General features: G+C 44.1%; 1 protein-coding gene across 1 annotated transcript; it reads right to left on the bottom strand.

Moving 5' to 3' along the window:
• Positions 1-55: 55 nt before the first annotated feature.
• On the bottom strand, positions 56-26,933 carry midn (midnolin). The gene is made up of 8 exons (XM_079244782.1): positions 26,672-26,933; positions 24,134-24,362; positions 22,552-22,639; positions 22,319-22,381; positions 12,389-12,955; positions 11,246-11,369; positions 10,679-11,002; positions 56-3,841 (listed from the first exon to the last, which is right to left on the bottom strand). The coding sequence occupies exons 1-8, from the start codon at positions 26,745-26,747 to the stop codon at positions 3,579-3,581; spliced, it is 1,734 nt and encodes a 577-aa protein (XP_079100908.1). The 5' UTR covers positions 26,748-26,933; the 3' UTR covers positions 56-3,578.
• Positions 26,934-27,479: the final 546 nt, after the last annotated feature.

The raw sequence follows: 27,479 nt of genomic DNA, 5'->3' as shown, positions 1-27,479 counted from the left end.
TAACTCCATGTTATTGAACGAGTCGGTAAATAATACACTTGGAGGCAAAGCAATGTACTCATTTCAGATTTTTTTTTATTCATTTATTACCTAAAAAAAGAAAATGTTCTATCACAAGTCACACTGAAATGTATTGCTTAAGAAAAAAAAATATATTCATATATTTTTTCAGTTTTTTTTCCTTACTTTTTCTTTTTTTTTTTTTTTAAACATTTTTCAGAAACTCGTTTTGGTTTCCATTATATTCCACCAAAAAACAAAAAGAAAAAAAAAAAAAAAGTTTGTTTTCAGACATGAGCAGCAGCTGCTGCCGCATCCCGACAACCGTCTCCCCTGCCTTATTTGTTTTGTTTTTTTTCGCTTTTTAAAAAAAAAAAAAAAAAAGATAAAAAAACAAATGCACAAAGAAATACATAATTCACAGTTACCATTTTGGTTTCATAAATTAATACAGTCACACATGTGCTACACCGGTCTAGAGCTAGAACATTGTAAATTGTATTCTTGAATCCTGTTATTTTCAATAGTTGGCTACAAGAAAGAACAGGCAACTTAAATGACGTGATCAGAAGTCCACCAACGTACTGGTTTTTTTTAAATCCCCTCTGTAATGCTCATCTTTTTGTTTTCTTACTTCTTTTTGAGTTTCACACAGAAGTGAGGCACACACAGAGTATAGTTCATACATATACAAAGAAAAAAAATTAAATAAAATTTGGGAGGGGCAGAAGGTTCAATTCAGTCTGTGTTGTATCCAAGGAAACAGGAAGTGCTTGTAGTCTGAAGTCCTCAGAGGACTTCTCATTTGTGACAGAAACGGTTTCTTTCCAAGTACTGTGGTGTAAACTTCCTCAGTTACAAGTTTTTTTTTTAGCTTTTTTGCAGCTTGTTGGTGGGGAGACTGAGTCAAGAGGGACGTGAGGTTCAAATAACAGACCAACATGCATGGCAACACAATGAAGAAATGGGACAAAGACATCATTTGAGGACCAACACCTACTTTTAAGATTAGCATTTGATTCACTCAAACAAGCTTTAACCCCTAAAATCTACAACTCTACAGTTGTGTGTATCAATCAACAGAAACAAGCTCAAATCTGACACTGACAATGCAAGGGCAACATTTTTAAGGCACAGAAGCCTTGACATAATAGAGACTCCACCAGCTAAAAGCACTAAACGACAGATGCCCATTGTCCTCAGTGACAAAAGTGGCGCCTTGATGACAAGTCCGACATCGATACACAAAAAATTTAAAAAACAGAAACGGAGGAAAACAAAAGGCAAAAAAACCACAAAAAAACAAAGAAATCCCACCCCCATTGTCCCCAAGTGTCTCATTTTTTTAGTGAAAGGTAAGGCCACTTAAAAAAAAGATGAGGTTCACCAAAAAGGTAATCTCTCACTGCAATCTCTGGGAGTGCAATCGTGGTAGGGTGGTCAGTCAGACAGACAGATAAAGAGACAGACCAGACGCTTCTCTCGGGTAGGTTACACGGAAAGTTCTGGAAATCCACTGGTCTGTTGGGTCCGAGGTGCGAGCCTCTGTCGGTGTTCAGGCTGGGAGGAGGAGGGATAGCTAAAAAAGTTAGTTGGCTGGCTGGGTCCTTGTGAGCCACTGGGGGGTAAAACCAGCATTTAATAAGCTGAGCGAGAGAAAGAGAGTCATTTTTGCTCTTTGCTCATCATCATCCTCAACTGTCACACAACAGGAATGTTCAGTGCTGAGCAACAACGCGAGTCCACACTTAAACTTCATCCGTTTTGGTTTTGCATTATAATACTTTAGCAGGACACTGTTGTCTTAACATTGAAAAGTAAAAGATACAAAAACCTCACCAACAAAAGCAGCATTATTTTCTTCACAATTTCATGCACGTTGTTAACCTTCATTCCTAAAGCTCCAGTTTCTTTTTTTTTTTTTCTTTCTTCCATCAATGTAATTTCAAACTTCTGCATGCAAAGAAAAGTCACTTTTTTTTCCCTCCTGCTTTCTCTTTTTTTTCATTTTTAGCTCCCATGTGTAGCAGCGAAACCATGAAAGGCCTAACCTGATATGTCAATGGATGTACTGGTGGAGGCACTATATAATGCTGGAAAAAAGATCCCACTGCTCCTCGCTCTATGCCATAAAACACAGATTAACTACCATCAGGGGTTACACATCAAAAGGACCTAAATCTGGGTGTTTAGAATTCACCGTCTTAGCCTGTTGCGGTATAAAGTAATGACTCATGCCTTCACTGTAGCTGATCGTCGAGATTTTACAAAACTATGGGGTCGTTTGGGAGAAGACAAGTGGACATAAAACATGGGATATTCTAAATCAATTTTACAGTAAAGTCAAACAAACACACCCTCATAAACGTTCACACATTTATGTACATAAACTCCGAATCCCTCAAACATGTCCACTTGGGTCTGCAAGACATCAGGCGGGCGGGATGACGATCACCTTTCCATATCATTTCCTTGTGGCTAGATGAAATAATTCACAAATGAGCTAACGGATGATTGAATGGATGCATGTATTCGTTGGTAGTCAACAACTTGACTAAAGCCACAGAGGGCTGCTGTTTTTAGAAAACAGCAGATAGGAAGAGAAACAAAAATAGATTTTTTTTTTCCATATATATTTTAAACATTTTAAAATCCTCTAAAGCACTTTTTGTTAATATTAATTCATTTTGTTTATTTATTAATCATTCCTATCAATACCCTACGTCACTGAGGTTGATATCAATAATTCCATATTCTTCTTTTTTCCATCTCATTTCAGGCCCCACCTCGTCCTCCTTGCACATTTTGAACCAGCTGTTATAAAACAAGAAAATGTGCAAATAAACAACTACTTTGAAGTTTTTATATGAAAACCTGAATGCTTTGTGAACAATGCTACATTTTTTTGTTTGTTTGCTTGTTTATAAAATATAATATGTTTAAAAGTGGAAAAAGAAAAAAAGGTTAAATCGCCCCGTAACAGGTAAAAACTGGACTCTGGTTGGTAAGTTATGAGATCAGTAAGAATGCCCATTGGAATATATCCCGCAGTCTCCGGTGCTCCTGTCAACTTTTAGTAAGTCCAGTGTGGATCTCTTCATTTCTGCCCAGAGTATGCTTGGAAAAAAAAAAAAAAAGAAAAAGAAAAACTAAAAAAATCAAAAGAAAAAAAATGAAAATACCACCACCCACTAAATTCTGGTATGCTCAAGTACAGGTATGATCTTGGTTATCACCCCCCAACAAAAAAAAAAAAAAAAAAAAAAAAAGAGTCTTGTACACATTAAAGTCCAGTTGCTGCCTGTTCAAATCCAAGCTTTACACCAAATGTCTTTTGCTATTGTTGCTGCTTTTCGCAATGTCAGCTGTGAAGGTCAGAATGGGATTAAAGTCTGCAGGGAGCCAGCTTTTTTTTCTTTTTTTTTTTTCTCTTCTCTTTCATGTGACAGATAACAGTCACAAGGACGCTGATTTCCTCTTGGGGTTGTATCTCACCTCCTGCCAATCCACTCCATCCACACATATCTGTAAGGAAATCCCAAGCGATGATTTTCACATCTCTGGAATTCGATGAGGGTTCAGGCCATGACGAATTCGGACTTCAAGTCAGCCTTAACGTCAGGTTTCCACACCGAGTCGTCAAAGTCCAGGTCCAGGGAGCCTTCGCTGGACATGCTGCTGTTGCTGTTGCTGCGCCCGGCCTTGCGGTTGGGTAGCCACTGATATGGAGCGCGTTGGTCCCGCCTGGCCTTCCTGCGCAGACGCTTCTGCTGCATCAACAGCTGCAGCCGTTCCACCTTACAGCGAGTTGCACGGTTCTCGGTCTGACGCATACGGTCGCCTGGAGAGAAGCAGACAAACACAGCGAAGGGATGATCAGCCGAGCTTTTCTCTCTGAGAAGCGGGGAATTTTTTTTAGTTGAAAGAAGTTTGAGAAGCATGTTCATGTGTGTGTGTGTAGGCAGCAGATAAAGCCCTAAAGGATTAATGGTGATGCAAGGACACGCTGGGATCATTCCCTTGGCACTGACACACACACACTCCGTGCACACAATGTTCTACTTGAATGTGCTGGTTAACCTCCTTCGCTGAGCTTCATTAGCCTCCTCATCCCCTTATCACTGAGCAAGGAGACCTTCTCAGACCTGAATCTCCTTGAAAACCAAGAGCAGGGTCATAAAACAGAAAACACAACAGCGACACATTATGACAGCTGACTGCCATATCTGCAAACACAATTAAGCCCGTCATGTCTCACTGACTAGATGTGCACTTAAGAGCATTTCTAGTTGTTGATGTGCCTATAGGGGAGTCCGTCCTCAAGGGAAGGGCCTCGCATTGCACTGTGAATGCTTTCCAACAACGGCCAAGTAAAGTCTAATTCCATTTATACATATATTCGAAGGCTTGGAAGGAAGGGAAAGCAACCGCAATCTATTAGCTAGCTCCATTAGTATCTGTCTGGGAATGAAATAATTAAATAATGGGCTAGAATGTCAATAAACCGAAGCAGAGAGGCCATCTCTGGCTCGGCTGCACACCAGAACACACACAAACACACTCCAGTCCGCATTCAACTACATCATGTATTCACACAACACACGTGCACAATGTGTATGTTCATGCACGTACGGGCATGCAAGTGCTCACTCCAAAGTGCGTGCGCACATGTACACACGCGCACGTGCGCGTGCATGCAGCGACAGCATCAACAGCCGCAGTAGCTTTTAACGTGGATCGATGGCAAATTAAAAAGACCTATTGATTAAACCTTAGCTCTAGTGCAGCCATCCATCTCAGGCCCAGGACAACGCTATTGGCTTTCAATAGAAAATGCAAGCGAATGGAAATTGTAAGCTGAGAGAAAGAGAGAGGGGGGGAAGGGGGGGGCAGAAACTGGGTTTTTATTCCATTTCTTTCCCTTTTTTTTTTTTTTTTTTTTTATGGCTCTAGCCTCCAACTTTCAGCTCAATGAACACTCCACCCTGCTTCCCCCACTATTCCACCCTTCTCACCCCTCTCATACACAGTGAAGCCCCCCCCTCCCCTCCCAGCTCTTGCCACTCCCCAGAGACAGCTAGGTAGGTCCGGTGCAAAGGAGGGGAAAGAGTGGGCAAGAGGAGGGAGGGGGGGGGGGGATGGCATTATGGGTTAAGGAATTCCTCCCCCAGGGCAAAGGGGGACGGGGGAAAGGATGGAGGAAAAGGGTGGAGGGTAAAGGATCAGCCGTAGGTGTCAGTTTGCAGAATCGATCGTGCACTCCCCCCCCCCCCACCCCGCTATCGGAATGAATTCCAGACTCCGTGTGGGCTTAATTTACCTTTTCCCCTCATTTACTTATCGGAGTGCAGAGCCTTTTCTCCAGCTAGAAATATTCCCTCCTGTCTGGCAGTGCAAACGGAACTGTTGTCTTTCTCCCCCCCCAACATATTCTGCTCTCATACAAATGTGCACTGTGTCCAGATGCCATGTGCACTTTGTGTGAGGGTAGTGTGTCATCACTAGAGAACAGGGAGGGGGTACACTAGTAGAGGGTTCACCAACATTAGAGCCATTGTTCTGCTGCCTCGGCTCCATGTGACATCCATACACGCCGTTTCAAGGCTTTGTTCCCCGTCTGGTCCTGCCTTTCTCGTCTCTTTTATACCCCGCTCCGATGAGCCAAAAAAGAAGGGGGAGGCCATATAGAATGAAACAGCAACAAGCCAGCACATGCCTACGAACAAAATCTGTTTGTGTTGTCGGCTTTTCTTTGGAGTCCCTCTTCATTTCGTCAGGAGAGTTCCTCAGTCATGACCGTGGTTTCTAGAGTGGCTCATCTACACTCAACTCAGCATTATACAAGAACAAACACACACACACACACACACATACACACACACACAGTAAAGGGCAGTTTGGTGGTGCGGCAGGAGGTCCTGGCCTTTGGCTTGGCAAGAGCTCTCGGAATGTGCTTGGAGCTCCACCAAACTTACGAGCACAGTGACTGGTGTCAAGTGTGTGTGTGTGTGTGTGTGTGTGTGTGTGTGTGTATAGCCATTCATCAGCGTCACTACCGGAGCCCTGGGCGGCTAGGCCGGACACAGCTGGCCACAGGGATCTCCAGACTATGTTTATGACAGTAGAGCTATTATTAGGGCTGGCTAAGAAGAACAGACTATACACAGCACATGCACACATAAACGCACACAAGCTGGCCCAGAGCCTGACTGGAGAGGCTTGGGTTTGACGTTAGCACAATAACCTTGGAGGACCCAGAGAGAGGTAACTAAGAGATGTAGGGAATGAATGAGCGGAAAAATAGAGAGAACCCATTCTCAGAGATCCTCTAGAGAAAATAAAAAGACCAATGAGGATGCAATAACTGCTCTTTTCTTGGAAACCAACAGGGAAAGATATCAAACAGAAGACAGGTCAAGGGCACACAGAGGAAGGAAATGCTAGTCTCCTTTATCATTTTACCACTCCCCTTCCTGTCACAGCGACCAAAACTCCTGAACTGTTCCTTTTAATTCTCCTTTCCTACATGCTCCTCTCCAAAGGCTCTGAAGCAGGCCTTGTAGATATTGCTGGGCATTGCAGAGAAAGCTGGTGGAAAAACAGGCAGAGAAAAAAGGGGCTGATCTATGAATAATCGATGCGTCAGTCAGTTTTCCTCGCCTTTGAGCCCAGCCCAGCAACACAGCAAGGACTGAGATAGGGAGCACACAGGAGGGAGGGAGAGAAGGGGTGGTTGGGTGGGAGGATTGGGTGGGTGGGTGGGGGAGGAGAGCCAGAGAATGGAGGGAGAGAAAAAGGGAGGAGGGCTGCAGTGTGCAGGACGCGGGGGGAGATTAAAGGAGCTTCTCCTTCTATTGATTGTACAAAGATTGGCCTTCATTTGCAGTTGTCTTATTGCTGTTGTTTGTTTGTTTGTCTTGATAAATCTTGTGATCTTGGAGAGAGAACATTGTGTTTGCTCAGCATCCAGGGAACCAGGGGGAAGAGGGAGGGGTGGACAGGGGCAGAAAGATAGAGAAGGGAGGGAAGAGTAAGAGGAATGAAAATCACATTGCAGCAAAGTCAGCCTCAGTTCGCTTTGAGTGTTACCGTCGCTAATATTGGAGCTAAATTAAAGGGTGAAACTACAGCGGGATTTAAAACTCATTAAACAAATCATCATTTTTATTGTAGAGATAGTCAAAAAGTTCACTTAGTTTATAAAGATGATAAAACATCATATGTAATTACTGTAGTGCACAAACTGTTAAATGAAATAAATTTCCAAATTTAAAACAAAAACAAAAACAGAAAGCATGCTCTCCCTATTCTTATACTGGCTCGGTGAGGTGAAAATGAATGGCTTCGAGACATCAAATTAGCTCAAACACTATGGCAAATAGAACAAGTTTCAACTGCTCGGGAGCACAGCCCAGCCGTTTAGTCACGCGGCCCAGAAAAACCTAGCTATTTGAAAACAAATCGCATAAACAAATCCAGACATGAACATCAACAATTAACCTGACTAATTAGACACATACAGAAAGAACCAATCAAATCAATATGAGCTAATATGAGCTCTGTGACAGCCAGTGAAAGGGCACCGACAGCCCTGCAGGGACACAAGCTCTTCAATGACTTTTAGAGTTCATTTGCATTCTCTCTCCTCCTCTTACTTTCCTTGTTGACAATGAAAGGGCACCTGATGTGCTTGACTGGCTTTCCTGGATACCTCGGCAGTCGTAGAGCATCGCCAGGGCATTCGCTGAGTTAAAGGTGCACGTGTATCCTAGCGTGCATATCGATGAGCGACGAGAGAGGAGTTAAGTCTACTAGTGGATCAAGTGCCGAGTCTTGGCCAGGCAGGTCAGGGTTTAAATACAGGACTCAATGAGGTTAAGGGCAAAAGATCTTTCTCACCGTCTCCCTCATTCGCTGTGCCCTCCCCCTTTCCCATTTGCTGGTCCAGTTTTAGCCTGCACAAAGCTAACGCGACCTGACAAATCAAAAGGAGGCAGGGGGTGCTGCACGGGATGTGGGAGAGACAAGAAAAGAAGAGGGGGTTCTGGAGATGCTTTCAGAGCTAAATTTTGCCTCTGCTTTGCTTCTCTCTATGTGGCTTCGTTGAACTAAAGCAGCTGTGGTGAGAGTCGGGCTAAAAGGCAGCCTTATAATCCCCTCCTCAACCCCATAATAGTCCAGCATGGAGCCCTGTATGCAGTCCCTGTCCCCAGTCTCCGCACAATGCAAGCCTGTCAGGGGGCAGTATGGGGGGGTGGGGGGACCACCTTCCCTCTGGGTAAAGGAATGCAGCTAACAATCGCTTTTTCCCGACAATCCTAAACCCTCCACACAAGTCCTGTGTGGACAAGCCTCCCCTCGACTCAGCAAATAATATTCAACAAAACCAGGAAACCAATCTAGCCGTACAAGCTTTTCACTGAGCATCTGTGGTTAAGTGTGTGTGTGTGCGTGTGCTTCAGCTTTTTGTTTACGCTTGTCATCCCTACCCTGCGCATGAACTTGAAGTGGAAAAGGTAAAGGCTCTTGGGAAACAGCCAAGCAATGTGACATTTTCAAGAGGCTGTCTCAGCTTGAGTTTCACTGTGCTCACACTTTTCACGCAGATGAGAGGTGCAATCTTTCCCTCTTTTTATTCTTTTCTTTTTTTAGGTGCAGAAAAGGTGAATGACGGCATCTTTCTGTGAAGTAGTTAAGCCGTAGTTTTAAGTCCAGTAAGTAAGTCTTCCATCAGGTGTCGGCTGATAAGACCGACTGAGAGCGCTTAGTCATGGGCTTCCTTAGACCCCATGTTGAACAGGATACAAATAGACACATGGCCTATGTCCACACCAGTACATCCATTGTCTCACAGATGTAAACTCTTCTATAAGTTCACATTGTAAGTGGGAAGATGGATCAAGGCGGTTAAATGGGGAACCGTCATTAGACAGGCTTCACCCTTTGCCCTTGGTTAAGAGGTGAACAGTTGGTCGACTGATGGCCAGGATATAAACAACCATATGATGAATGGAGGCTTAGTGTTGTAGTTTTAACAACCCCCGTCTTCCGCGTCTTCCTCCTCCTCTCGCTGCCCTCGACTCCACAAAGCAAATTCTTTTCAGAGCAGCATTTTGGAATAAATCTATTTAAAGGCCAAATGAACACAGACAATGTATTGATGCACAACACAGACATGGAAAAGGACGGGGGTGATTAGGAGGAAGACAGAGAGATGGATTTTACAGACAAGGCTGTTTTTGGACAGCAAATGGGGGGGGGGGAAACATTGGCGTGAGTTGTTGAGTGCAGATGAAGAGAAATGGCAAGAGTGGGAGAGGAGGAGGAGGAGGAGGAGGAGAAGGAGCAGGAGGAAGCATGTAGGTGGGACCAGAGACGGAATGGTCTTCCCTGAGTTTGGAAAATAAACTTGTGTTGTTCCAACTGTCCACTGAGCCCTCAGGATGATGTGGGGGATAGTGTCCATTGCTGGTGAGCCCGTGCTTATTTCTTGCAAATAAAAAAGGCTCTGTCATGCTTGCAACATGGGACGAAACCCAAACTACAACAATAGAAAACAATGAACTCCTTTTATCAAACAAATTGAAAAACATTAAAGATCAAGCACTACCCCGCAGGACCCTATCAAGATGTCCATTGTGCAAAAAGTGGCAACATTTTCCACTAACTTTTCCAAAGACTTGTTTGACTTCCTCAGCACCAGACTAGCAGAGTCAGTCTAACCATACAACCTTAACTGAATGTTCTGGACATCTGTCTGACGATGTCACTACAAAGACTCAGCACTACACCTGAGTCAAATCAAGTTGACCCAAAAGCTTGTTTTTAAGTTCTGCAATGATCCTTTTATTTGTCAGGTGTTGAGGTGGGGGTTTATCTGAAACCGTCAGTAAAGCAGCCACAGAGGACCTAGAGTTTGACACCTCTGCTCTAAATGTCATCATCTGAATTTTGGCACCTACTCCCGACCCAGCACCTCGGGGATGGGTATGCCAAAATGTGTCCAGCCCTTACATGCCCCAACTTCAGCTCATATGTAGGGACATAGACCAAATCACCCAAAGCTTAATCTAATCTAATCTAAACATAGCCCAGCCCAGGCTTGGAGGGGCAAACCTATCTCCTTGATGTAAAAAAAGCAAAGCCAACTCGGCTCACTGATAAATGAAGCCTGACTGAACAGGCCTGGAGAGGCCTGTATTGCCTTCCTAAAGAGATTCCTCTCCTCCTTCTTTTCTCATCTGCTTCAAAACCCAAGAGACATGTGTGCATGACTGTTTTTGTTCTTTAATCTGACTTTTCTGTTTTTACTTTGTCGGTATTTTAAAGATGAAAATAAGCCCTTGCAGACAGTGATGTAAAATGATCCCAACAGAGCTGAGCTACTCATGATGTGCTACGAGAACAGATACAAAAAGACAAAGATGGCAATGAATTTTTCAGTATTTTGCAAAGAGCTGAACTCACCGAAATGGTGGGTTCTATTGTCATTTGACACAAACATGCACATGTAGGCACGTATGCACACATCTCACTCATTCAAAGCTGTGGCAGCTGCTTCATAAAGGCATAACAGCTTCAAGGGATGCACATTGACTTTGTGTTCAAGGGAGTTGATTCTGTTTGCGTTCATCACATGCTTACATGAGGGGAGGGTGTGTGGAATAGACTAACTCACCAGGGGGTCTGCACATGCGGATCTGGCTCTGGCACTGCACCAGTGGATGAAGAGTTGGAGGAGGGCTGTTATGGCTGCCAGCAGGCACAGAGGTAGCTTTGGCAGAGAGGCCTGTTGTGCCAGCAACTGAGGGCGAAGGAGGCGGCGAGGGGGATGGGGAGGTGGGTGAGCCACACTGGGTTTGGTAGCGGAGCTGAGTAAGGGAGGGGGGCATGCCCTGGTAGTGGCGTGTGGCGCTCAGGAGGTCGTTGAGGATCTGCAGGATGGTACCAATATCCCGTCGTGGACGACCGTTGCTGTCCTGGCAGTTAGGGTGCAAAGTGCCTGTTAGAGGAAGCAATAAGATCATAAAAATATTAGTTTATAAATGTTCAGATTTAGTTAGAAAAAGGCACACAAACACAATAATGTATTAAAACAAAACCTGAAACCAAACAGAGGAGCAAAGTGTTTAATGTTCTCTTTAATCATTTTTTCAAGCAATCATATTTCAATGAAAGAAGTTTATAGCTAGAGCTAACGGTGTGTGTTAAGCTACAGAACAGCATTAAATCAGCGTCTTCTCACCTGAAAATGTCCCTGAGAAGACTCCGGGAGCGTGGTTAACAAAGCTCTCAATTATGGCACCAGGTTTACGGGAGCGTGGCGAGGAACTGGTGCCACTGTTGGGGCTGTTGGTACTGCAGTTAGCCTGCAGGAACAATTTTTGGACACATAAGCAAGAAAGACAACAAATTTATGTTTACATAGGATATAAACTTGAAATCCTACCCTGACCCCTGACCCATATGCATTTAAACAAATATCTATAAAAAGCCTTATGAGTTCTGAAAGTGACCTTTACTTCAGAGTGTTGCAGCCACCAATTGCAGTGTGTGATTAACCTTTGTAGATAAGGCTAATGGCTATGTTTCCCAAGAAAACAAGAACGCCTGAACGCCATGCCATGCACCTAAAGACGCAGTGTATCAAGTTGCTTTAAGCTGTGAATGGAGAAATCAAGACCCTCCTGTGAAGTCAACTGAGCTAAACTAAAGTTTATCAACTGACAATGAGAGCAAAACCAAAAACCAGACAAACATCTGTTTGTGTTCGAATGGCAGCCTCATAAGGAATTGCCATTTCCGTTTTCCAACTACTAAGTTTCCCCGTCTGTTTTTTTTTTTTTTTGTTGTGAACCCTCTCTCCCACAAACTCCACCGACATTTGGTTCTTTTTTTCTGCTCTATCCACAAACAGGAACTCAGGGAGGGAGATAAAATGTAAGAGTTGCTCCTGGCGTTATCCATGGTTAAATAAATACTTATGAAGTTTTATTACACAGTTAATGAGTGGCAGAGAAAAAAAAAATGCTCTGATTCACTCAATCTTTCATGCTCTTTATCACAACTCCAATTTATTCAGTACATCGAATGTTTCTAAGTGTGAAAATACCCTAATGATGACTAAATTTATTGTGATTAGCGAACACACGTACACACTCATGTGCAAGCCCTCTACAGATCAGACTAAACAACAAATTTATCCTTCATTAGGCTGATTAATATAATGGAGAATGATTTTGTTGCGAGTATGCAGGTTAAATGATCGTAATACATCTATCATCCATTCATTAGAGGACTCAGAGCCTGTGATACCATCACTTGCTGAAATAATGAAACAGGACAATATTTGTTGACATTAAGAGGTAAGAATCTCTTTAGTCCTTACCTCAGGGCAGAGGACCGGGGCTACAGGGCTGACCTGGCCAACGTCGTGGCTGGGTTGGCCCGTGGAGGGCTGGTGGTAGTGGTGGTGGTGGTGATGGTGGTGGTGGTGATGATGATGGTGAGCTGGAGAGCGGAAAAGACCCCCAGGGATGTGAGAAGGGCGAGGGGAATGGGGTGGAGGAGTAGGGGGGCTACAGTGAGTGGAAGAGGGCGACTGGTGATACAAGGGAGGGAGCGGCTGATGGTGCGTGGAGGGCAGGGGGAAGGAGGGGGAGCCTGGGGAAGAGGGGGAAGAAGGGATGGATGGAGGTTGGGACAAGTGAGGACTGGGGTGATTGTGTGAATGGTGCGGGTGGTGGTGGGAGTGCGGGAGAGTATGGGGAACACAGGGCTGTCCTGTGGGCTGTGCCGTGGCAGCCTCGGTGTTGCCCCGGGTGATGAGGTGCCTGTGCTGAAGCTGGGGACCTCCAGACTGCTGCGCCGCCAACTGAAGCTGGACGAACATCATGTGATCACCTACACGCAGCGCCAAGGTGAGGGGGGAGCGGCCAGATAGGAAGTCACTGACCTGTGCAAACAAAAAGAAGGGGACGTTTAAGCATATCAGGTCATTTTCTAATATACAAATCACAAATGCAGCTTCGATAGATGGGATGATGCAGTCTGAAAACAAGCTCTACGTGTTTTAGATGCATTTTGGTTCTTTAAATAAAATTATGGAAAGAAACTTACATGCATACAGTCTTATTAAATAAATAGTCTGCGCCATGGATAGCAGCTCAGAAAGACACGACACTGCTTTGAGTTTCCCCTCACAGAGACATGGACAGACAACATTAGACCATCACGCAGCCATTCACTATTCTGTAACAGTGGTCCATTTACTTCTGGATAAGAGCCCTATTGGAAAACGCACACACAAATAGAGCCCACTCTTGCTTGCTTTCAACTGCCCAGCAGTCTGCTCTTAGTCAGCAGTGTCATTCAGCTCAGAGACAAAGGCCACCCTTCTGTCTGGCCCGTAGCCTGAAAAATCAGTCCCACGTTCAGGAAATACACCCGCCCTGCATTTTAAAACACACAACACGCAATTGTCTGTGGATCTGCAGCGGATCTGGAAGGGCTGCCCATTTTTGGAGCTCTGGCAACGCTAACAAGGGCCAAGTGTGGAGGCCTTCACTGACCCACCCATGGCCCGGATGGACACACACAAATACACACAAGACAGCAGAGTTGTCACGACTTGGCTGGAAGATTCACACTAAATGACAAACATTCTTTTGTTTTACTCCTGCATGCTCCACAGTTTCACTCGTGTGTATTGCCGCTTGCAACTAACGATTGTGCATTTGTATTTGTGTGCCTTTGTTTGTATGAGTGTGTGTGGTGGTGGTGATGGTGGTAGTGTCACTCAGGGGTCAGAAAGCTTCTTTGACTCTTGAAGACTCAGCAGTAACAACGTCTAAAGTTAGAACAGGCAGTAACAGCCAGCAGCGGCAAACAGAAAGGGACGCCTCTATCCAAAAACATTTTTAACAAGCACTTCTTCCTGTGTGCTTTCAGTCCCCAGAGAGGGAGGGAGGATGAAACAGGAAGACAGGGAGTACCTTAAATCTACATGAGGGCAATGGCAAGCACAAAAAAACCCAGCAGAAGATTAAGAGAATAATGGCAAAGCAGAAAAAAACAAAAAAACAAATAAAGATCCAGATACAAAGCCAGCAAACAAAAGCAGAGGCCCCACTCTCCCCCAAACAGTTTTTGGAGCGTGCTTCTAAAATGCTGGCCCGTAGTTAACCCTGAAAATCACCCTGCCATCACTCCTCTCCCCTTTTTTCTGCTTATTTATTTCTATATCGACCACTGCCTCTCTGTTGCCAGGGTGACCTTTGCCCATTGGTATTGACATGGTGTGGAAAAGAAGATGGAAGGAGAGGAGAGGGGCAGGTGAAAGGACGGTGGGGGCTGGGATGATCTGATGTCTGCAGTTGAAAATGTAAATAATCAAAACACTAAAGCAACCAAAACAGCATGCAGAAGGTTGACAAATAAACAGAAACTCAGCTTTTTCAGAAGAAACTCAACCATTAACAGCTTGTTGATACAGTCCACACCTGCCAGGATTAGCCATCATGGTGAGGTAATGAACCCAGCAGGCATGAGGTGGGGTGTGAAGTGAGGAGGAAAGGACAGCACACTGCTCTGTGAGATGGTCTAAGGAAACCCCACATTCAAAAGGTTGCATGATAGGGAGGAGGTGTGTAATGTCTCCAAAGGTGGGTGGGGGGAGAGAGAAAGAAGAGAAAACTAGAGGGGGAGGAGGAGACAATGACTGTGCCGGTGACTGACAGCTGTCAGGAGGATGAGTCGGCAGTTTGCCAGCCCACAACACACAAACACATATGCATACAAATTCAAAGACCCTCCCCCCACCACGGGAGATCATCAACCCAGTGTTTAGAGAAGTGAGTGGAGCAGGTATCGAGTGAGTATCTGTCTGTCTGGACTACTAGACCTACTGGTCGTGTATTTACATAAATCCAGTCTGAGTCAAAGTCCAGTTGACATGGGCTCCATTTCCCATGAGGCATCCGAGTGTGTCTCTAGTAACCATTTGGGATCAGGTTTTACTGACATTTACAAATATGGTTTTATCTTCGGAGAGGCAGCAACGGCTCCTAAAGAGAAAGTCATACATCAGGAAGCAGGAACAATGTGTGTGTGTGTGTGTGTGTGTGTGTGTTTTTACGATATAAACTTTCCAAAAAGGATCTTATAAACGCCTTTGCTTTACTCTGTTTTTTGTTTGTTTTGTGTGTATGTGTATGTGTGTGTGTGTGTGTGTGTGTACACATCTGTGCAAAAGAAAGTGTGAGAAAAAACGATGACAGTGAGTGGCAGCAGGAGAAACAAAGAGGAGGCTTGATTACCCTTATAATGACTAGTGTGGATTATTCAAAACCACCAAGATGAAATTCATGCACTCCTACTGAGCTCCCAACACCACATGGCAGGCTTCAAATTAGCCCGAGAGAGAGGCAAGCATTCTTCCTCACACCTCATTTTTGGTGGGTTTTTTTTGGTTTTTTTTTTTCTTCTTTCCTCCTCCACTTGATTTTTTGTCACTCCAGGTCTCGGGCTCGCTGTCGTTGACTCATAAAGTCAATTTATAAAGTTGCTCACACAAGTCGTGTTAAGTCTCACATGCATGAGAGCTAAAAATTTGTGTAAGCCTCGCATGTGACTCATATGGGGTCTCCAGAAATACATACACACACACACACACACACACACACACACACACACACACAATGTTGACTTTAGGCTAGAAATTAAAAAGGCCAAAAACCCACATAAACATTAGCAGTGAAAATTACAGGGGGGGGGGGGGGGGGGGGGGGGGGGGGCATTTAAACGATGAACTGATCACTTGCTTTCACACCCGTTTGTGGTTAACGTTTATTCCACCCCAAGAAAAAAAAAAAAAAAAAAAAACTTCAAGTGTGAAATTTATCTTTTTCTAACATGCTGCTTCAATTTTGAACATAGAAAGAGAAAAATACAGCAAAAAGGGGGTAAGTAAAAGAAAAAAAAAAAGAAAAAGTGAACAGCTTGTGTAGCTGGAAGCTGTGGAGTGGAACACCTGAAATAGTGCCTGTTTCCTGAGGGAAGGGAGGAGGTGGAGGATGATACAGTAGGGCCTGCCTGCCAGAGGCTAGATTGGCTAGTGATCGTGTAACAACAAGCCTCTTCCAGACGGACAGAGCCTGTGAGAGAAACAAGGGGAGGAAATGCATTGGAGAGTATGTGTACATGTGTGTCTAAAGGGGGGGCTGAGGAGAGGGAGCGGCTCTGTGGTGCTGGAGAGCTGGCTAGCAAGCGGATGATTCCCAGAGGTCTCGGCTAGCAGCTCAGCTCCAGTCCAAACATGCCTGTCTGCTCTCAAGAGCACAGCCAAGACAGCCGATGTAGCTGGCTACCATTGACGTCAGGACAAACACCACATAGTGCTTTCTGGAACATCACAGACAAACAAAAGGAGGGCTTTGTGGCTTTTTTTTTTTTTTTTTTTTTTAAATTCTCCAACCCTTCTCTATTCATGTTTAAACCTTATTCTCTGCAGCACACTCAGCGAATGGTAGCCTGTATTGGCTTGTTAAAGAGGACCACAAGACAAGAAGGGTGGAGGGTCCCACTTTGGTTGTGAAATGGGGAGAGGGAACCCGGGTCGTCATTGTTCTCTTTCTAATACAGCATCAGTGACATGCAAAGACAGGAGGAACTGATGCCTGAAGAGCCAGGTGTGTCTATCTTGATAACACAAACAGTGGATTATATTCAGCAGAAACTGCATGGGCGAGTTCATTCTGCAGCAAACACCCACATTGAAACAGTGTCCTGGTGCTGACAAAGAGCTCAGAGGATGTTACTACCACTATTTTAACAAGTGACCCCAGAGCTAATGCCATCAAGCCCTTTGTTTTAGTCGCTGTTGTCCAGGAGGTGGTATGTTGTTTAGCAGGAGGCTGTGGTTGCTATGCAATAATGGGGAAGAATATGATAAGGGGCAGCCACGGGGGGGTATAGTGGTGGAGAGGAGATGTACAGAGAGGGAGAAGAGGGGGAGGATGGCATGAGAGATGAGTGAATGAGGATAGTGGGGGTAGCTGGGGGATGCGGGCAATGGGGGTAGGGTGTCAGAGGGGTAGTGGTGTTGGTGGGTGATGAAATATTCAGCGAGAGTGTGCCTCTGGCTCCTTCCTCCTTCTTTTCTTTCGACATCTCTGGCTGACAGTTTTATTTATTGGGGTCCCTGTGGTTCAAGGAACTCATTTGCAGTCGTTCTTCCTTTGCACACTAAGCGAAGTAAGGGGGAGAGATAAGGCGCATGGGAGGAAGAGAGAAGCTGGGAGGCTGAGGGGAGGTTGAGAGGGGGTGGAGTGTGCTGGCAGCACTGAGCTGACATTCATGAACAACTGAGCAGCTTTGTGCCAGAGAAAAGAGGATAGAGGATTGGAAGGCGGGACAGGAGGGTGGAGAGAGGGAAGCCATGACAGAAGGAAGTTGTCTCCTCCAGCCATATTCTGGTTGCACTGCAGCTGTTCACCTGTCGGACAGACGGCTAGGTCAATGGCATGGTTCAAAAAGCTGTATTAACCTGCCTATTGACCAAAATGTCTTGATCACACCAGGACACTATTGATAGTATTTTTGCAGACATACACAAGCTAAATGTGAAGTAAAGAAAGAAGAATAAAAAAAAATAAAAAAAATCAATGACTTGCACCAAAACCATAAGTCAGACAATTATTGGGGATGGTAGAAACATAGCAAGTCAGAAAGGCGGTGAAGAAATTTCAGTGATGATTCAGTTTTTTTTTGTACCATCCTAGGTCTTTTGACCTCGACCCAATACCATTCTGCAGCAACATATTCTTAACAGACTTCATTAGATAATGTCAATGGCTATCAGGCATGGTATTACTGGCCTCCATCCTCCCACACGGTAGCCCCACTAGTCACGATGCCTGCTACTTGAATCACAAAAGCACTGTGTCGCTGGGGAATGGAAAACAATGACGGTCACGACTCTAATATGAAGAAATAAGACTCTCCTGGCTGCTCGTTGAGGGAACACACAAAGATACAGACATTAAAAATGGATGTTGGCACATGCACACACCCACATAAACCCATGCGACCAGATGCATATACACAATAGGACAATGAAATCCGCTGCAAAAATCCAGCTCTCCCTTGATTGCCCCACAACACACCTTGATTCCCTAAACCCATTCCAGCATCCCTCTCTGAGTGTGTGTCTAAGCATCACAAAGGGGATTACACAGGTGCAAAAATACTGCGTGATCATCTTATTAATGCAATTATCAAGGCCGGGATTTACATGAACAGGGACTGAATGGGCCTTTAGATCAGCATTGTCTTTCCTTCCGTACACAATTTGATTTAGACATTCAGCAACAAATTAATTTCTGTAGCTTTCATCGAGGTAACAAAAAAGGCAAATTACCATAGTAAAGAGCAAAGACTCCCTCTCTTAAGCCGCATGCATATAAAATGCCTTTATTTCAATGGCAGTGAGAAGGACAGAGGGGGGGCTGCATGCAATAAAAGGGGAGGATCCTCTCACATTGACCATCAGACTAACTCAGTCAGTTTTCAATTCCTTGCACTCCCAAATCCTCAATATAATTACTCTCCAATGATTTCTAGTAATGCTGATCTTACTGATTAACTAGCATCTAGATAAGGTGGTGCACAGACTGCAGGACTGCAAAGAGAAACATATTGACCATCTGCATTGAGCTGTTTTACACACACTTTTGTGCAGAAAACCAGACATGCACATATTCAAAGTTCACTGACTTAAAAAAAAGGCTATTCTTTAAATCATTTGGAAGCATATATGGTCTTCCCGCAAAATGTCCCCAAACTAGTTTTTTCACACACATAAATACGATTGGATGTGTGGCCAAATGACTTGTACAAAGCTCTCCTTTTTCCTCTCCTCCACCTGTCAGCCCCTGAGGGATGCAGAGCACAGGAAATGAGGTAAGGGTGATCCAGAGGTGCCTCCCGACAGACTGTTAAATCCTGTTAGTATGCATCTGTCTGCTCTTAGACAATGTGACAAAACTGAGCATCATCCAGGCCTAAAGGGGAGGGGAGAGTATTAGGACAGGGGGTGCTTGTAGGTGGAGGCGAGAAAAGTGGATCAGATATGTAACTGCATATTCCAGTGGGACATATATGGAATGGCAACAGACGACCTCCTCCCAAAGCGATCTGTGATACCGCTCAATCTGCAGCCTGCTGAGTCTCACCCCAGCTGGGCAGACCATTGATTTTGAAAGCAGGATGCAGCACTATGGCTGTACGCAGCTAGGTATGGCTGCAGCCAGTGGATGCATGGGAGATAAAGACGGAGCGTAGGGGTGAACCAAACGAAAAGAGCGGCCCTCAATCATTGTAGAGTGTTTGCCAGCTGGGCAGGTTTGGTGCTCATGCTTTAAGACAGGAACAAAGAGGTGGCTGTATGGGGGAAGGGCAGCAGGAGGGGGATGGTAAGGGTGATGCCTGCCTCCCTGCCTGCCTGGTTGGCTTTTATTCTAGCATCAATGTGCATCAATGAGCAAATAGTCCCTGTGTGCTGAGAAGAGCATATAATCCTTCACTTTCTGTCAAATAAAAAGATCAATAGACAAAGAGCTGGGAATTAGTAAATACTGCCTTAATTTTCCTTTCACTGTGTGTCATCTAAGCATACTTTCATTTTACTACAAGGTACAGGCATTTTCTGATTCTCTCACCAGGATCAGAAATCCTCTTAAGTACATCCTTTCAATTCTGGTGTATGTGTGTGTGCAAATATATGCAGCACACAGAAGCTCTATTTAGCAGACAGAATGAGAAGAAAGTTTTGCAAGCAACTGTATTTTGATGGGCTGTCAGGAGGAACTGGCTTAATGCAGCTTAGATGTCATGCAAAAAAAACTCAAGTGAGATGCCAGATGCGGAATTAAGGCAGCAAAAGGAGCCAGAAACTGTTGGTCCAGAGGCAGCCATAGCTGAACTTGCAAGCCACAGCACATTTAAATTATAGTGCCCTGGGAGAGCTGTTAAGCATAAACAAGAGAGGGAGAAGGAGGAAAAAGAGGACGCTGGGCAAAGACGGGGGGGAGGAGGAGGAGCCTGATTTCAGTAATTGAGGGATGTCCATTTCCATTAAACACTTTCACCTCTAACTTATGACACAAAGTCAAGACAACACTGGACACGTCTACAGAATCCTCATGAAGGAGAAGACAGAAGGTGATCCGCTCAGTCCAGTATTCAATGAACACACACTTCCTGGAAAAAATACTTGCTCTTGAAATGAGACCTTACATAACTCAGATATCTGTAGAAGTGAGCTCTTATTGGGGGGGTTACACACACTATCTATGGTAACCACTACCGAGAACCACCCCAAATTTCCCTGAGGCTATTTTTGGGTGCATGGGCATATCAGTTTCTGCGTCAGACACTTTTAAGAGCTAAGTGCATTGATTGATTTTTGATAGCCCCACAGTTGGAAGGGAGAGAGGAAATGAGGCAAAGCTTTTGTGTTCTTACTTCCTAATCTTACTCAGATCCGTAATCTCCCTGCAATCTATATCATTCCATTTCACTTCATGAATTATAAAATGGGATCAATTTGTCTGGATATAAACACACTAAAGCAGCTTCAAGCCTTTATTTGAACCCCCGTCTCCCCAAATATCATTTTTTTCCAGAGCCCTTTATTCTCTCTATGCCCCCTGATAATTAACATAAACATGAAAGTCAAACGTATGTATGGTGTATGGTAATGCCTGATAACCAAGTTTTGAGAAAAAGTATTTAAAAAAAAAAAAAAAGGGGGGGGGGGGGGGGGGGGGGGGGGGGGGCGGCATCTGACTCATAATGAATCTCTTTAACAGAAACAGGGTTATGTGGCAAGAAAGAGCCAGTCGGGTAGAAAAGCAGAGTGAGAAATTTACTCTTCTGGTTTGGCTGCTGAATTATCATCTGCCTCTGGTGAAAATGACAGTCACTCTTGGCTGCCCAGCAAAGGCATACCACATGATGGGCAAGGCTTGCTTCCAGCCCACTAACACTCTGACATACACACATACACTTGCAGTAAAAAGAAACATGCACATGTCCACACACCTACACACACACACACACACACACACACATACAGTCATCTGCTGTCAGTGCTACGAGGCGCACGCTGAGTTCACACACACACAACAAGATCAGGATTTCCACTGCAAAATTATCAGTCGGGAAAGGAGCCATACAGAACCACACTTGGGTATCTGAAGAGCAGCCCACATCCTCAGATAAAGTTTCAACGTAATGTGCAGCGTTGATCGCAGGGCAATTTCATCAGGACCTAAACCTCTGCTTCCTTCCTTGCATCAGCGCCCAGGTTTCACCATCTTGTACTGTTTTGACATCAGTCAGCTGCGCAATGCTGATGCAGTTACATACGTCTCAGTGTTAACCAATGCTACAACAGGAAGTTGATCTGAGTCAGTCAGTCAGCTGCAGAGTACCTCCTACGTCACACTGTTGTCTATGTGCATTCAGCCTTATCGCCCCTTTTCTCACTCAGTTTCTCTCCGCGGCCAGTATAGAACCAGTTTTTTTTTTTCTTGCTTCGCTCTCACTATCGATCATTTTGGTGAGTCATGCCGCACTGACTCAAATACATACTGTATTTAAGCAAGTCGACATAGCCGTTTCACTGTAAGCACAGGGTGTAGGCCCCACTCGGGTCATGTATGCAGGCAAAGCTTCCAGGAACCCTATGCTAATACAGAGTTAGAGGGCTGCATTCTGATGATCCAGCATTCTGTTTATGAGTGAGATAGCTCACCCAATCTCCATTCAGCCACAGCGCTCTTTCCTGGAAACTGACGGGGCATGTGTGTGTCTCTTAGTGGGCGAAATATAGAAGGAGTGGAGATTGGAGATAAAAGGTATAAACAGAAAGGTGGAAGTAAGTGTTGGCCCTTTCTGCAGCTTAAGAATAAACCTTGTGTGGTGCTTCATCCTTATTTCCTGCAGTGCCATGTATGCACACACAGACACACATAGTGAGATGTTACTAGGATACAAGGGGGGGGGTTGCTTCTTATTATATCCTAACAGCTCACACTGGACAGCTAGCATGGCTTGGCTTGTTTAAGAGCTTGAGATTACACAGCAAAGAGGCTTGTGCTTGCACAGGCTGCCCATCTCATCTAATCTATGTCATATCTGGTCGTTGCCGTGACTGAACTATGGGCTGCAACCTTTTATACTCAGGGTGCACAGAAGATCTGCAGCTCAGGTCACAATATTAGACAGTAGCTTTGCGAACAAACAAGATGCTTACCTGAGTTTCTGTTAGACTCTCCAAGGCTTGCATTACGGACTGCTCTGGTCTTGATGCTTGAGACTGCACAATGGAAAATTAGACAAAAGGCTTTAAAATGACTTTAAAATAAAAATGCATTTAAAAAGTGAAGTAAATTTGATGATATAAGCTTCATGAGATCCAAATAAACATCTCTTATATCTGTAATTGGACTCCGAAGTAGAAGAATACAACAGTAAGGAGAGTCTTACCATTAATCCTGCTTCAACTGTTGGTACAAGCGTCAACTTGCTCCCATCAGAGATGCCTAGATCCTGGAGTTTGCCTGAACTTAGTCGCCTGCAGGGTTAGACAGAACGAGATAATTAGACTGTGCTGACAATATCTTCTCTCTTCAGACACACAAACACCCTTCAGTCAGAAGGGGAGGCAGACAGACTTCAAAACTAGTTTGGAAAAGAGCCGTGGGTGAAAGCTTTATGAAAGAGAAGTATTGATTGGCCCGTCATATTTCAATTTCAAGTATAGTAGAGCTTGACAAGTGCTCACAGTGGATATTTGGCACTACTGCCACTTGCCTAAGTGGAGGTAAGTATTTTCTTCTGCTTGCTCAAATGAACAGCAGAAAATCAATTTTAAAAAATTTAAACAAAAAAAAGCTAATGCTTTTAACAGTTCTTGTGAATAGTATCACCACATCTCAACTAGTTCTGAGGATAACTTAAGCAAAAAATATTTTAATAATGATAACTTGAATAAAATATATTTTAATGTCTTTAATGTTTATTTTTAACAATAGTAGCATAACGGTCTCATATTTTCTTGCAGATCACAATGCTACACTCTAAACACTTAAATCTTTGTCTGCTTCTTTCCTCCCTTAAGGGTTGCAAGAGATGGTTAGGACAGTCTGCTAGACAGGCATGACCCAAATCTCACCCCATAGAGCTGAACAAAGACCTTCAGCTCTGACTTGATGTTGGTCTACAGTTTGAGGCACAGGAGTAGGATTAAAAGGGGGTATTCAGGTTTTAAGGGATGATGTGATTTATAGGGTGATTACAATGGGTGGGAGGGGAAGGGGACCTGAAAAAACAATGCTGACTGTATGCATGTACTGAATCCCCCCCACCACATGTTTCTTTTTGCATAACACCACCTGCACAACTGTAATGTCATTTAGTCTGAACCTGAATCATTGGAGACCTTTAAGATTTGGTAAAGTTTAAATAATAATAGCTTTAACTCCATGCTCATGCAGCTCTGGTTTAACAGGCATGCTATTACAGAAGCTTTATTTGCATGCTCAAAAAACTGGCCAGCCAATACTTAACACTGGGATATGAAGTAGAAACCATTAATGGTATACTTGCATTTCACTCCTCTTGCTTTCTATCTTTCTCCTTCTCCAAAACCACAATCTCTGATACAACTAACACTTTACAACAAGTAATGTGCAGCCTATGTCGGCACAATGTACATGTGTGCTATTAAAGCTACGGCAGCCTACTTGGTTAAACAATTCAGACAGACTTCTACCATTTTGCAGGTGGGATTACAACCCCCCCCCAAAAAAAAAAAAAATCACCAGTGCATCCCTTGTGCGACTTGGCAGAGGAGTTTCCTCGACCTCCAAAGCATAACTCTAAAGTAGCTACACGTAGAGAAATATCCCCTCAGAGCCAGAGTGGGTTTTATTTTTAAAACACGGAATGGTGGTGTTGCTCGTACATGTCTAGAGCCCACAGTACCGAGCACCAGTTGGTTCCTGAAGACAGACGTTAAGGTTTGTTTCCGCGATTTAAATGTAGGCTATTTTCGAGGTTTACTCACGTTTCTTTGTGTAGCAGAGCGAGCCTCTCTTTTGGTACTTTGAGTCTTTGAGACAGCCTCCTCTTCAGTCCCTCCACGGTCTCCTCAAGCGGCAGGGAGAGTTCGAAGCGTGTGCCGGTGGTGGAGTGGATGTACAGATTCATGGAGGGTTCAGCCGGGACGGCCTCGCAGGACGAAGCCCCGCGACTGGTGCAGCTCCGGGCGCTGGGATGCTGGTCCATCCGATAACCTGTGGTCAGAGAAACGGGGGGGGGGGTTGGGGGTAGGGGTGTAAGACGAGCTGAGTCGGGGATGAACAAGGTGAGGAGGATGGTGAAGCGTATCCGTCGCTCCGACGACCGTCTCTCGTTCAAATCAAAGGCAGCATTCAGAAAGCTTTCTCTCTAGCTTTTGGTTTGTCCTCTATCTTCACCCCCGAAGAGTTAGTAGAAAACAATTTCCGTCTTCTCCCCGATCGATATCATGAGAATATTCCCCTCGGGGAAAAAAATAAAAATCAAACATACGAAGTATGGCTCGTCTCTTTGTTTGATTTGTTTTTGTTGCGTTTTAAAGCGTGCAAGCAAATCTTCCGATGTGCTACATAGTTGGGCAAATGCCAGACCAAAACGCAAGTATGCTGTCAGCAAAAAAAAGCCATGGCCGCTTTTATGCAGACAGTTAGCTTTTTTTTTTTTTTTTTTTTTTTAAAAAAAGAGAGAAAAAAAATCCAAGTCCTTTAAAAATTAGAAAAGAAAAAAATAATATGGAGTCCTTTAGAATGTTTTAAAGGCGCACGAGCACACGGTCCCGAGCTGCACAGCCTCGTTCGGGTTAGAGGCTCTCCGCTGCGCTCTCCTACCGACAGCAGCCCCACTGAAATGTCCACAATGAACGTTGTCACAAAGTATCCCACTTCCACCATCGATAAAATACGCCCACAACCCCCAAGGCAGTCCGACCAATCACAGGAGAGCTCTTTCAGGACGCTGATTATGCCAGCCAATAGAAATGAGATCCACACCCACTTGGCGTGCAGACAAGTTTAGGCCATTCATAATAAATTACAGTATAGAACAAAGTATGCGACCAGAAATCAGCATGCCAATGTGCTTTTACGGCTCATAAATAGATTTAAAAGAAAATTTGAGAAATGTGTTTTTTTTCCTCATGATAATTAAGGGTTAATAATTTCCAATGAGCCAAGTTTATTCAAAATCAGCAATACAGCTACTTCTTATTGAAGACTGACATCTTCTCACTCACAGCTCTGTGCCAGGACGTAGTTCTTTAAAATAATCTGTATTTGAAGATCCTCGTGTGTGGGAGCTGTGCAACGGGCTCAAAATAGTATTTGTCCTTAAAATAACAAACACGTCAGCTAAACCGTCTGGCCTGGATATTCCGGCGTATTGCTCTGCGGACTGAGGGCCAAACAAGTCAGTTCAATAAATGAATGGTTTAATTAGATCTTTATGGACAGTAGACGGTTTAAGAAGATTCCTTGTCAAGATGTAACTCTCTTTTTTTATAAATCAGCTGCGGTACGATCCTTCAGCATTCCCAATAATGACGCTGTTTTATATGCTTTGTGTGGAAAAACAAATCTTCCCCGTGAATCTAGGCTATCAGGTGTAAGGTAATGACATTAATAGTGCTGACGCCATCCTCTTCCTTCTGACCTCAGCAGCAGGCAGAAACCATTAAAGTCACCGTAAGCACTATGCAAATTACATGTTGGACAAGGTTGACTATTCCCTTCAGGAAAAGGGATACCAGATAATTCGTGGTAGGCTATATCCAGTATGTCCGCCCCCCCCGCACCATATTCCAGTGAAAGATGACAAGAGTTTCCGGATACCGAAAGCCAATGAAACACAAAAAGTCGCATCACACACTGATGCAGCACAAGTAAATATTTTGTTTAGTGGTTTATTTAACAATACATGAACGAGCGAAGACATATTGCTCAGGAAGCACCTTCACTGAGAAGAGAGGACTTCTCTGCACACTTCAGTGGAGCTTTTGACATAAATTAAGATGCTTAGTCGCCACCCAGTGGCTGAAAAACAAGCTTTCGCCACATAAACTTAACAAGTGATTCGTAATTTTAGTCTAAGATTTTTATATTTCTATTTGTGGCATGCATCTATTCAGGGAATATAGAGCTTAACATATGATCTAATTCTTAAATAGTCCCACCAATTGTAGCTACAGTAGTGCTGATGTGGTTAAAAGATGCAGTTATCATCATCCTAAGGATTTATTATCACCAATGACTTACTGTTAACTCATAATAATAATTTATGGGTACAATGGCATTCTGCTGTCGTCAGTAAATGCTAAATTAAGTTATTCATGTCGTCACAATTTACATGCAAGCTAAGCAGTTGACATAATGATCTCCGGTCAATGTCTTTCCTCTTCATAATAATAGGCCTGAAGCTGATGGAAAGCTGTGCTAATATGTCTCAACTTAATACAAACTGCTAAAAACTGAAGAAAAACAAGCAAACATTTAAAAAAAAAAAAAAAAAAAAAAAAAAAAAAAAAACTTACCAATTATCGTGGCGAAAACTATAAAGCCTCGCGGAAGAGTTTGTTGTCTTTCAGTCCGTTCCCCCAGGTTTGGCATGCAAAGTAAAAACCCAAACAGTAAGGAAACTCTTAGCCAAATCCAAAGAGTTGAATATCCACAAAAAAAGGCTCAGTAAGCTTGTGCGTGTCCTGCGCGCGACTTCACGCGCTCGAGCCGGCGAAGTCCTGACCAATAGCAGCAGTTATGGCCCAAAGCTTCCGCGTGCTCTCCGTACACCACCGTCTTTCTCGGCAATAATAGCGTAACCGGGAAGGTGAGTCGGCTTTAATAGGCTCCTCTCGGATATGGGTGGAGAGTAGCGTTCTTGTTGTGTCAACTTGTGATTTAAGGTGGCCTTGCTTCTTTGCCACCGCATTTAATAGTCCAGCGTCGTTGGGAAAGAATGCGCCTACGCAAAGCACTCACCGACAAAGATATCCGACTGTGTCAACCTCGTGGCTCTCTGAGCAGCAGAGGCGACTCCTAATAAGTGCGGATACCCTCCGGAGAAATTAAATACGGACCGTCAGTCGCCTGCCACCTTAACAAAAAGTCAATGAAATTAATGCTTAATGTCAGGGGTGTAGCCAGTCGCTGACGACATAAACGTGTCACCGGGCAACGGAGCAGGTAAACAGGCTCCCTGGATACTGAGCCTGTGCTCGAATAAACAAAAACTTTACTGGCAGTTTGAGGAAATAACTAAAACACCTCTGATAAGACCAGCTGTGAACTTTTCATGAGCGGTAGTCAGTGTGTTTTGGACAGTTCCGTGAAAAACTCTTCACA

Source organism: Telmatherina bonti (assembly GCF_933228915.1).
Source record: "Telmatherina bonti genome assembly, chromosome: 8".
In the NCBI taxonomy this organism is placed as follows: domain Eukaryota; kingdom Metazoa; phylum Chordata; class Actinopteri; order Atheriniformes; family Telmatherinidae; genus Telmatherina; species Telmatherina bonti.
Note: the sequence above shows the minus strand (reverse complement) of the source record. Positions and strands in the feature narration are given on the sequence as shown.

Bases quoted from the DNA above. Each gene is read 5' to 3' on its own strand.
- midn (XM_079244782.1), bottom strand. From the start codon at position 26,747: ATGCCAAACCTGGGGGAACGGACTGAAAGACAACAAACTCTTCCGCGA. The intron at 22,640-24,133 runs GTGAGTAAACCT...CTAACCCTGCAG, and splicing joins GCTCTGCTACACAAAGAAAC to GCGACTAAGTTCAGGCAAAC. The intron at 3,842-10,678 runs GTGAGTTAGTCT...GCTTCTCTCCAG, and splicing joins CCGCATGTGCAGACCCCCTG to GCGACCGTATGCGTCAGACC.